Source organism: Sipha flava, unplaced genomic scaffold (genome assembly GCF_003268045.1).
Source record: "Sipha flava isolate LNK unplaced genomic scaffold, YSA_version1 126_pilon_pilon, whole genome shotgun sequence".
NCBI classification, from domain to species: Eukaryota; Metazoa; Arthropoda; class Insecta; order Hemiptera; family Aphididae; genus Sipha; species Sipha flava.
In genome coordinates, this window is record NW_020271752.1 from 1,166,282 (window position 1) to 1,179,455 (window position 13,174).

General features: G+C 27.7%; 1 protein-coding gene across 1 annotated transcript in view; it reads right to left on the reverse strand.

Annotated features, from left to right (window-relative positions):
* Positions 1 to 685: 685 nt before the first annotated feature.
* The window catches only part of LOC112694255, a 15,918-nt gene continuing 3,429 nt past the window's right edge, over positions 686 to 13,174 (reverse strand). Inside the window, exons 3-10 of the mRNA XM_025569670.1 lie at positions 10,930 to 11,029; positions 9,601 to 9,767; positions 7,708 to 7,894; positions 6,774 to 7,044; positions 6,509 to 6,565; positions 1,602 to 1,755; positions 1,107 to 1,198; positions 686 to 1,028 (exon numbers count right to left, since the gene is read on the reverse strand). Coding sequence (XP_025425455.1) covers positions 931 to 1,028; positions 1,107 to 1,198; positions 1,602 to 1,755; positions 6,509 to 6,565; positions 6,774 to 7,044; positions 7,708 to 7,894; positions 9,601 to 9,767; positions 10,930 to 11,029 — 1,126 coding nt within the window. The 3' untranslated portion in view covers positions 686 to 930. The remainder of the gene's footprint in view (positions 1,029 to 1,106; positions 1,199 to 1,601; positions 1,756 to 6,508; positions 6,566 to 6,773; positions 7,045 to 7,707; positions 7,895 to 9,600; positions 9,768 to 10,929; positions 11,030 to 13,174) is intronic.

Here is a 13,174-nt window from a genome sequence, read left to right on the forward strand (position 1 = left end):
CTCGCCAATAAGCGTTGTTGAGAGGACACAACAAAAAAAAAGTGTAAGGTGGATGTAATGATGTACATTATCAAGTTGCACTCTCGAACCTTTGTTACCCCGAAAGCTATTCCTTAAACAAAGAGGAAGGTAATCAACCAAACCTAATTTGTTTTTTGGGTTATTACATTATTATTTATTTTTTCCGGTCTATTGAAGAATACTTAATCCATACGAGACTGGTATATTTACGGTATATTATTTGTGTGTTATAATTTTATAATTTTGCATACACCAACAATATAAACGTGATTGTTACATTATACATCTATATATACATATTATTTAGACTAATGCACGTATAGGTTTAATCAAATAAAAATTAAAAATTAAAATTCATGTATAACTATTTACCTACATTATAAGTCTTAAACTTTGAGTCTTATCGATAATTGTGGGTCAATTGCCCGTGTAGGTCGCAAATTGGACTGTTGCTCTTAATAATTGTAGTTCACAAAATATAAAGCTTTATTTAAAAATTACTATAGATACTCAAACATATATATTTATTTTAAATCAATCCAAATTAAATTTGTTCATTATAATTTATTAATATGATAAAACGGTGTACACAGTACAATTAGATCGTTTACAATTCTCAATTAGATTTTATATTTAAACAAATTTATTTGTATCCATGATTGTATTTAATTTATATGACACATTTGTATTATTTTTTTTCCCAGTTATTTATTCTACAACTATGTACTATTTTTCAGATATTACGACAAAAGCAAGTGACAAAAAAGACATATGCGATTTAATTATAATACTTAATTAGCTATAGCACAAATGAGAGTAGCATTAAATTATACAAATTTGTGAATTCATAGGTATTTTACTGTACCTTTTGCATGAATTAAAATCATAAAATCGAGATTAAGTTTCACCTCAATTAAAGAAAGGGTTAATAAACAAAAAATAAAATGCTTCAAGGACTGAAATCAGACTGATTCCGCGACACAAATTTGTTATTCCAGCAATTTGTCCTTGAAAAGAATTAAAAAAATTATAAATTAGAGCAAGGTTATTATTTAGAATATTATTAAAATCAATTTTCGACTTACCTATGTAGCCTATATTGGTTTCTTCTGCCTTTCTCTTCAAAGGCCATGTGTGATCCCTATTAACTGTCACCTCGATGCTGGCCAATTCATTGCTACACATATGTTATACATAGTACATTAAACGAGCAATAAAGATTTTGTTTGTTAAATCATACATTAATATTTCATCTGATGCATTGATATAGGTTTTATTTTCAAGTTATTTATAATTAAATCAATAATATATTATTTTAATGATTTATATGTTTATATTAAAATAATATGTAAAATTGCACGGTGATATCATTATCAATGTACAAATTCCGCATAAAACATTACAGAACATATTTATGTATGACAAATTTAATATCAGATTACAATAAGTTATAAAATAATTTGTTTTAAAAAAAAAAAAAAAAACAATATAATTAATTTAGTCGAAGATATAAAATTAATATTTTAATTAATTTCATTTCAAGTATTAATATTTTTTTACTTCAGAATGATTATACTTACATGAGTGCATTATTGTCGGATGACTTGTTGAAAAATGATAATGAGTTTTTCACGAAACTGAAATTTTTAGGAATTGTCGAGTACGATAATTCGTAATCAAAATCTGTGCAAGACGGCAAGCATTTGCATGTACGGTGTGCTCTTTGTATTAGAACTTAAAATATCAATTATAAAAAATTAGTTGATTTCTTTGGATTTTAAAAGATGAAAGAAATCTAATTTATTATGGAATCGGATCGTTTTAACGTTTATTCACAATTAATTATTATTTGTAATAGATTATAACATTTTGTTTAAAAATGTCGATAGTTTTCTTTGAGAAATACCATATTTACAACATTCAAACACACACACACACACACACACACACACACTTATACATTGTACTATCTGTGTATGTGTACATAAAATATGAAATTAACCAATGTCTGTGTAAAATGTTTTAACAATTATTGTTGTTTCTATTCGTTATTTAAATTAATATTTGATATATACAGAGTGTTACACATAGGTTTACTTTTTTTTCACAGTGTAAACGAGATACCGCGAGAAGACGGGTTTCATAATTTCCTTTCTGGCTGACCATCGTTAATAATAAAGAATGACAGAGAGTTTTGCTAAGCGAGAAACTATTATAGAATAGTGTTTTTCACCCGTCAATACGATCAAAAAATATAATATATATATACTCGTATATTATTTATTTTTTAAATTTTTATTTAATTTAATTTTCCCGTCCTTCGTTCCTAGTGCTAAAAGAGTTGTTTTCATATTACTTTTTTAACGTATAAGATATTCGAAATCCGATACCATCAAAGTAATCTGTGTAAAATCTTACGTCAAAATGACGATCTCTGTGCAATATATGTTAGTCCCACAAATGGTTGCAAAGTAGTTTAATATAAATCAATTCATGTACCACTATAAATGTTTTCATGTAATTAATTGTGTTCCGATTTCAACGATAATTTAAAAATATTATTTGAACATCTGGCCAATCAGAGGGATGTTAACGAATATTTAAGGAGGCATTAGATAGAATTTCAATGCCATGTTTTGTTATATAAGTTTTATTTGGTAAATATTGTTAAATGTCATGTTTGTTAGTTAAGCTATAAAAAATATTGAAATAAGATATCGAAAAAATAATAACTCTACGTTCTAAATAGAACGGGCACTTTTTGAGAACAAAGAAATAAATAAAAAAAATACACATCATGTTAAAACCAATACAGTTATTGTTTCACTCAGAATCTAAAATGTCATGCCGAATATGATAGAGTATCCACGTTATACAGTATAAGGCAGAAGTTCCCAAACTTATATAGTACGACCCATTTTGGAAATTATTTCAATTTTGACGACCTAAAATAATATCATTAACCTTTTTTTTTTTTTTAGTTTTATATTTATAAAAAAAAGTTTATACTATGAAATTTAATTTTAATTAATTAGTAAGTATATAAATTTAATGTGAAGGATATTATTGTTTCCTATTTTTTCATAACTGCATTGATATCCACTTTTTTATTTTGATTGCAAAGAACTTGTTGTAAACTCCATCATCAATTACTTTTCTTTTTTTAACTGCTGACTCAGATATTATCTCTGTTTCTTCAGTTTTCGCAGAACTTTGAGTCATAAACTCTTTATTTAACCATTTTTCCATAGTAACTGTACAAAAGCACAAAAAAAAAAACGAATTTATTGGTTATTTGAAAAATAGTAAGATTTAAACTGCGTGCATGTATCGTATTCAATGTACCGTTTGTTACTGAAAATAATCAATTTATTTGAACGTCATACAGGTATTAATTTGTTTCAAATATATTGCTATATTTCCAAGGGCACATGTAAAATCCCCTAAAATATTGTAAATTCCCCTAAAAACATTTTGCTACCGTATTACACTAAAGTAAACTCCCATAAAAACATTTTGCTACCGTATTACACTAATGTAAATTCCCCTAAAAACATTTTACTACCGTATTACACTAACGTAAATTCCCCTAATAAAATTAGAACCATTTAGAGTAACTCAGAAGACACCACGTAGAGGTGGTTCTAGTTATTCTCCAAAAATATTCGTATTTTTAATTGCATATATATTTCTTTATTCATATTTTATAATTAGAAAAATATCATATAAATAACCATTATGAGTAAACATTTCACGGTCTCTTATACTTTTTATTGATTTTATTTTGGCTATGAATTACTGGTATTGAATTAAATTTTGTACTTTTTGATGATTGATAATTGAAGAGGTCAGTACAAAAACTATTTTAGTCCATATTCGAAAACTTACGATAAGTATAAATCGAATTGTTGTACCAAACGTATAAAAAATATATTAAATATAGGTATCAGACAATAAATATTATCTTATCTCAATACGTTTAAAATCTTGTTGCAAAACTAGTTTGGGATCTTTTATATAGTAAGCTTAGAATCATATTCTATACAGTACATGTACAATAAAATATTTTTATTAGTTTAAGATTCCTAGGTCTAACTTCTTTCCCTTCCCAGTCAATCATATGCGATTGTCGTTACTTGAAATATATGATTCGATAATAAATGTATAACATCATTTGTGTTTCGTGTGATATTTTAACATAAAATATTTATTTATTATTTATTTTTATTTATTAATTAATAAGTACAGGTATGTCAGAAATTCAATTTATTACCAGTGAACGCGGTCGTTCATTAATTTTGTATAAAATGTATAAATATTATTTTGAACATACATTGATTCAAACTGGAGAAAAGAAGTGGCGTTGTTGTGTTAAGAAATGTTCAGCATTTATAAAAATTTTAGAACCACCAATTATAATATCATCAAGTAATGAATGTCATAAGCACGAATCTTGCAGTGAACAAATGATGCAGCGTCAACAGCTGTCTGCATTAGTAAAAAGAAAAGCATCTGATAATCCTCATGATAAACCAAGTAAAGTTTTAATTCAATGTTTAAATTACCAGTCAACTAGTAAATTAGAAAAAAAAAAAATATGTTAAAAGAAACGCATACAATGCACGCCGTAATATTTTACCTCCTTTACCAACAAATAGAAACTCTGTCCACCAAGCTATTGAGCAACTTAATATAAAAACAATCCAAGACGAAAATTTTGTATTAATAAATGATATACTAGATAATTTAATAATTTTTCCATGTAAATCAAATTTAAGAGCTTTTTGTCAAGCAGAAATTGTTTATCTTGATGGAACATTTGATTTCTGTGCTAAATTTTTTTACCAATTCTTAACTTTTCACGGTTATTTAATTTATTAATAACTATTTAAATAAATATTTAATTTTATTAATAATCATTAATCCGATTGCGTTGTGTTGACACAGTCGAGCATGAGCATATAAAGAAATATTATTGTCTATTGGTCGCAGTAAATTTGTAATTGCCACAAACACAGATAACAGTTAATAATAAAACTAACTAAATAATTTTACATCAACCATAATTAATAGAAATACATGAAAAATATAACGCGACCCACTAAAAATATAATCTCGACCCATATTTGGGTCGCGACCCACAGTTTGGAAACCTCTGGTATAAGGCCCATGCACAACAGGGGGTTTTGGGGGTTACAACTCCATCGTATATTTTTACTAAGAATATACTTAGTCCTCATTCTATAACCGATTTGAAAATGTATACATAATTCTCTATATTTCTTTTAACAGTGTCAATTTTTTCGATTTGATTCCTTTTTCTATTGAACTATAGTGCGTTTTCCACCTTCCATTGTCTATTATCGCTGTAAATGTAGTCTTCGATATAACGCATTTTCACTGACAAATGAGCTGTTCTGACATTTGTTAAAATTTTTTGATTATCGATCAAAATATTTTTTATCATGGATATTCTAAAGCGTACATTTTTATTGACCTCATACCTAACATTATACATATAATTTTAAACCCTACCCTTGGACGATTCCTGCGCATGGGCCTGTACTGTTTACGCGGATTAAATGGCATATAGATATGATATATAATGTATTTCACACACAGCACAAACAAGCACACAATAACCATTTCCCTAACAACCTTTTGGTTGTCAAAGTAAATCTTTACTAGTATATATAACTGTAAGGAGTTTTCTACGACCATGGTAACCGAGAAAATTACTGAACCGATTTGGCTGAAATTTTTTACTGTTATACCTTACGCGTGCTGAAGGTTTTAGTACTTTTGTGAGTAAAATATAAGTATAAAGTTCTTGAAAAATTCAAGAATAAGCCTCTTTTATGTTTCTATTATGTTACAACACTATTTACAATTTTACGGTCGTCAAGGTTACAAACATATATATATTTTTTTTTTAGTTTGATAAAAGATACTTCTTGATACTACTTTTGAAGGTTTATTGGGCATGCTAACGGAGTTAAATTTTAGGTATGCTGCCAATTCATCATCATGCTGAGAGCACCAAGAGCTCGCATTGGCAGTATTGCCAATGCTACTCGAATGTATAACAGAAGGCAACAAGAGAATACACCAGAACGTTCCCAAATACTTGCACAGCAGCAACGTAACGCTTTGAGTCTGAAATTAGCGTTTGATTACCGATTAGATTCATTACCGATTATTTAAATATTCCAACGCTTCAAATAAGACCAACGACTACATTATGTCCAAAGTGCCAAGCAAAAAAATGGAATGATGAGACCTATGGACTTTGCTGCGCTGACAGTAAAGTTGTCTTATACCAATTTAAGGATCCTTCGAACCTAATTAAATTTTTTTTGATTTTTTTTTTTGAGTTTCATATCCAATTACGGTTCCGATTCGATAAAATATAGTACACATATATGATACTATACCATATGCACAAGCACAACGATATTTTTGAGTTATATGTATTACGATAGTTTACCTGCGGCGTTGGCTAAACAACTATTTGATTTTGGTCCGCACACAGGAAGAGAACTGTCTGTTTAGAAAAATAATAAGTACAAAAAAATATATTAATCTTCAATCAACATACTAGTTAATGTAAAACATATACATATAACATCGATAGGTTTCGATACTATATTATAATAGAAGCTTTGAAATGTAAATGTGCGATTAAAAAACGTTTAGTGTGTCGTAATATATAAAATTATAATTGTTAATCAGTTCGTTTAAGTATTTTATACTTATTCTAATGATCGGAGCACAACCGCACAACCTATTTGTGATATTCACTTGACATTCGACGTAGCAGTTAATGTACGAATAAATTTTAGTGTCCTTCAGCCATTTCTCGTTCAAATAATAACATCCTCTTGCTGTAGGGGTCCAATTTTTTAAGTCCACGTCGGTCACTGACAGTTGAGTTACGATTTGCACAAGGCTGTGTGTGTTTTTCGAAATTTTTATAGACGAATGTGAATAATCTGGGACATCCGAAGACGTATGAAAATAAATCTGAAGTAAAAATACTTATAAACGTTTATATAGATATTAAATAGTTTGTAGGCAGATGTGTACGATAGTGTCAACTTCTAGTTAGACTATGTTAGCGAAATCGTTTAGTCATTTAATGTGCGTGTGTTAAAACATTATTTAAGTTCTATGGTGTTAAATATTGTATTTCCGTGTTTCAAAAAAAAAGTTAATTGTCCCTTCAATAGCTGCATTTGAATTTGTATGAAATAGAATAGATGTAAACATGAAGCAGTGTATTGCAATTCAAAGGAAAAAAATAAATGGCTAACAAGTAATACGCTAATAAAAATTCAAAATATTATTTTAAAACAACAAAATTACAAAGGAACTCAAAAATTGTACTTATTTAAATTTAATTTTAGTGTTAAAATTGTATAAATCAATAACAATAATCTATATGCGTTAATCGTTTTACTATTTCTGTATAAAAAATTAACCCGTCTGAACAAATATTTTTAATAATTTAGGAAATCCGGTGAAATGTATTCATTTTTACAGTATCATTAAATTAATCTGTATTTGAATTATACTTATATTATACTTATTATACTAATATTTAGATGTGCAAGTACACATATGAACACAAGCAATTAACATTGAGTAAATCATGTAGCTACAGTATACAATTGTAATATTCTTAACTGTAAACCCATCTTTGTTCGAGCAGCCAATAGATGTATTATTCTGCGCTAAAATAAACTCTACAGAATTCCACTCGTCGATCGATTCAATTTTCCATGGTACGAATGTATCGTTTCTGTAACCATCATCCGAATTCCAGTTGCTCCTTAAATTCGACCATTTTTTACCAATATGAAGTACTTCTTGTCTAATAAAATAATATACTAATTATTTCAATGAATCATAAATTTAAATAAAATACATTTGCAATGCATACATAATACATAAAATGGTACATTATAAATGCGTGCATTAAATATCGAATATAGTTGAGTATTGCAAATTGAAGGGTTATTTCCTTACATTTCACCCTAAGTAAAGACGAGTACGTCTTTACATAAAACACTTTTTTGTACTTGGACATTAAATTATTAAATACATATAAATCCATCTTGTATACAGTGTATCGTACACATACAAATTATCATTTACTTGTGTTTAGTAAATGTTGATCACAATCCAACGTGCAGTCATTGCCAATACACTAGTTTACAAAGAAATTGTGTCAGATTTTTATTTTTCAATAGTAGGAAATTGCAATCGATTGTTTACAGGTTTAAAAAAAATAAATAATTTTGGTCACATGTTTGTTTATTTTTTCTATTATAATATAACTAATATTACGCTGAGTTTAGCTATCGATCTTTATGCCTTATTTAGTTATTACATAATATTAATTAGCCGTAAATAAAATTCATTACTATAGTTGCGATTGTTTACATTATAATAAACATCATATTATCATTATAGAACATCCTGGTGAAATTGATTAAATTTTTTTTGTTTATTTGGGATTGACGTGCAGTGTCGTTTCTTACATTGATAAACAAGAAAAACATATTATAATTATACAACGGAAGCCAAAATTTTTAGGCCGGAGCACAATAAATCCATATTTTTATCCTTCGGTTTAGTTCCAAAATTACCTAATACAGTCAACTCACGGTATAACGAAGTTCGATACAACGAAAATTTCGATATAACGTATAAAACTGTCGGTCCTTTGAAAATTTCGTGATATAACGAAAAATTAAATGTATTTTGGTCTCCTCGATATGACAAAGATTTTTTGGCCTAAGTTCTCACAATGTAACGAATTTTTACAATTTTGGAGATTGATACTACACGATTTCACAGATTTGGCTATCTGTGAAGTTCTCAATGACGATGAGATTTTGAATAAAACTGTTGACGAAAAAGGTAATGACGAAGAAGAATGTTCCGAAGAGACCATCTTAAGCTCGAATGTAGCAAATTTAGATCTCCGGGCAGTCTTAAATTGTTTACAAAGACATGGTATTGACGAAAGTGTATTTTGTAATATTCTAAATTTATACAACACTATTGATCGCGTAAACCCAAGTGGATACACACAAACAAATTACTGATTTTTTAAAAAAATGAATAAGTATGTATTTAATAAACAAAAAAAATATATGTATATATATCTAATAAAATATGTAATAATAATCTAATACGTATGTAGGTATGTAATTATAAAAATCTAATAAAACAAAATATTCTTTTAAATATCGTTCAAACGAATTTTGTTGATTTATGTTTTCGATATAACTTTCGATGTAACGAACTCTTAGCTCGGTCCCTTGAAATTCGTTATACCGCGAGTCGACTGTATTGGCGAAAACGTTTGGACATATAAGCATAACCACATCCTGAAGCGCATGTGTGAATCAGAATACAATCTTGTTTTCGGATGTAATATAAAACGAAAATATGCATATTACAGTGCAACCATGGGTTACTTTTAATCGCGTTTGAACATAGTGTTGATTAATTATCCTAGATCAAATTATATTTCAACGGTTCTATTTTCATTCATGATGGCAAACTTACAATCTATTGGGCACTTGTCTGTACATATCATGATACGGCAAAGCGTTAAAACTGTAACACAAATAGTTCAACAAAAACGTAGGCTGCAGTATTTCACACGGACGGTCGATTATTGTATCTTTCCAACGAATTTGTTTCACTGTGTCCTCGCATTTAACGGTGAATTCCTATATGTGCATAAAGCGGAAAGAGTTACAATATTATTGAGCATATTTTTACGTACTTAATTAAAAAATACAATATATTAAGTACCAAGTAAAAAAAATTTGTATATTGGTTATAATTTTCATATTGTTATTTTTTTTAGAATATGTATTTATTGTGTAAACAATGTACCTACATATTGTAAATGTCATTTTATTAAAAAAATCTATGAAAATGTATTAAATTTAAATTACTATAACTATTCGAAATTTGTTCCATATTTTTCTTGTCATGAATATAATACAGTATTTATTAGTCTTATTCACCTCACAGATACTATTATTGCCGTCTAAATGTTATGGATCAAATACACAGTCACAATAAGATATACCGCATACATATAGATATTTGTTTTTATTATTAATTTAGATGCATTTTACAGTTGCATAAAATACATTTTAATAAGATTATTGACATATTATACAACTGATAAGTTAATATGAGTTAATATGAATATTTTTAACAAAATCAAAATAATCACGTACAACGGTGGTATATGGTGATAATTTATCACACAAGTTTATCACTGATAACGATTATTATTTGAAACAGAACTGACTCGATGAATGAATGTCATATGAATAGCAGTACCAAGGTCATGGATGCGATTTAACTGAAGATCTATACATATGTGTATACTTAACTATGGATATAATTTATAAATGTTAAAAATGATAGAAATTTATCGAAATTACATGAATAAGATGAATTTTTTCGTGTCGGAACTTACACATATACGATCCAATGCTCGTCCACTTCTCCTTAGACCTCTTGTCAGGAGAATCAACGTCCGAGTACCGCAATACAGAATATAATATATATATAAATATGTATATATACTCGCGTCTAATGCGTAACGTTTTTTAAATTTTACAATACTAACAAGATGTTTAGTTAATTACTATATTATATTTTGTGCAATGATCGAAAAATGATTTCAACAGTGAAGAACATAATATTTTTATATTTCGTTATTGACAAGTTCACAAACAGTATAATATAATTTCGCGTTGTAATACCAATGCAACATTTGATTATATAATATTTACTTTAGTTTCGAATAAATATTAACTTTGACGTATTACGATAGTTGAAATTGTTTGCTGTAAGTTTTTTTATACATACTTTTATCACATTAAAGACTATTTCAGGATTGATTTTTTCTAGCTTAAACATTTTATGTTTCCAAGAACACAAGCTGTATATTATGTTCAATGTTTGCCATCTGAAAAAATCGTATAGATCGTTTGAAAAGTATTTTATGACTTGGATCTTACAGTTATGATCGTTTTTTTGTAATATTACAACACTAGTGTAGTGAATATTTAAAGAAAATTTTCATTGGGTGACAAAAAAAAAAAAAAATCCACTCATTTAAACAAAATTAATAAAATCAACAATGTAATGAACCTATAGAATAAAAAAAAATGTGAGTGTTTAATATTCAAATATTAGAAACTCTATTAATACAATCTAAACTTTTAATATACATTTAAACAATGTTCGGAACGTTCAGTTAAAAATTGAACTCGTACACGTTCATGTTCAGTGCATAAAAAAAGGAACTCGTTCACGTTCATGTTAGTTTTTTTAAAGCGTACATGATCATGTTCAAGTTTTTCAAAATACCTTCCAAAATAAAGTTTTAAGAACAATATATGGACCCGTATCTAACAATGTAACCAATTGCTAACGTATAATGAAAAATAGAGAAATAAGGAAAATTATAAAAATACCCGTGATAACAAGTAACATAAAAGGACAAAGGCTAAAATGGTTCGGTCATGTTAAATGGAGAGAAGCGACAACCATAGATTAGTAACTATAAAGGAATAGACCAAGGGGAGGCCAAGAAAACGCCGGATAGATGGCATAAAACAAGACATAGAGAGATTAAATATTACAAATTGGGAAGAGTTGATTAAGGGTCGTGGAAGTTGGAGGGTTTTGACAGAGGCGGAGAAAACTCTTACAGAGTCATGAAGCCATATGAGTATGACGATGAGATAAATTTGAGAACGTCCCAAAAATCGTTCAGATTCATTAAAAATATAAACATTGTTCATGTTCACGTTCAACCTGAAAAAGCGAGTGACGTTTACAAAATATAAATGTGAACACGAGAACGTTATGTTTCAACTTCAAATCATCAAAGGAAACGATAAACAAGTTACAAATTCAAAAATAATGAAAACAGTAATAAATACAATTTTAAAATAATTACAAACCTCTTAATTTTTATCAAAACAACGTTTCCGACCAGTAATTAAATATATCGTTTTATAGTCGACGAAAAATATTTACTAGGCGACTAGTCACCCAGTATATTAGTTAAAATATGCACTGCACTAGTAGATATTTTAATAGCGTTAAGGGTGCCAAATAAACATTGAAAATAATTCGACAGCTATAAATGATAAATATTTTTATTTATTTATTTTTTTTTTTTTTTGGGAGGGTCTGTTATAAAGTGACTATTCGGTATTCGTAAAATGATTGCGAATGTCCGCCAATAGAGTTACCCTACGATATTGCTGATTATACTTGTTCTGCAATAGTTATTCTTTGATTCCCTGATTAATTTGTAGAGCTCTGTTGCAAAAGACTTCACGGGGCTTGTCAATCTTGTAAAATATTTATTTATCAAATTAACAGCACAGACCCTATTTTTCATAAAAATTCGTATTACTCATTTTTTAATGTACAATGATATGACACATAGCCCCTTTACTCTATTTACATATGATTATGATTTTTAGTACAATTTAAGTTATAATTTTTAGTAATAGTTTTTTTCTTTAATCAAATTGCACATTATAATTAGGTAACTTACCACTCTGTAATTATTTTTTAAACTGAAAATGTACTTATGCCTGATATAAATCTGAAAACTATTAATAAATTATTTATTTTAATGTTGGATATATAATAATTATATTATTATTATTATTATATTGATTTATATTATTATTATTATTATTATTTTAAATTATTTAAAATGTAATAGATATATTTAGGTTATAAGTCGTCATCAGTTGCTTAAACTGACTTTCAGAAAAACACCTTCATAGTAATTTTATGTATTAGTATTTAATAGGTACATGCTTCTCGAATCCGCACACTTTCAATTTCGTATTACACACCTTGTGTCCGGTTCACTACAAAATAGAGACTGGAACAACACAATGGTGTTTACCAGAGTTGGGCAAAATTTTATCTAGATAATTATTCGAATAAATATGTATTCGAATAAAAAATTATTCGATTGATTTTTTTACAATTCTTCGAATAAAAATGTATTCGACTAATTTTCAAATACAAATATTCGACTAATTTAGAAACAATATTATTCGAATAAAAATGTATTCGA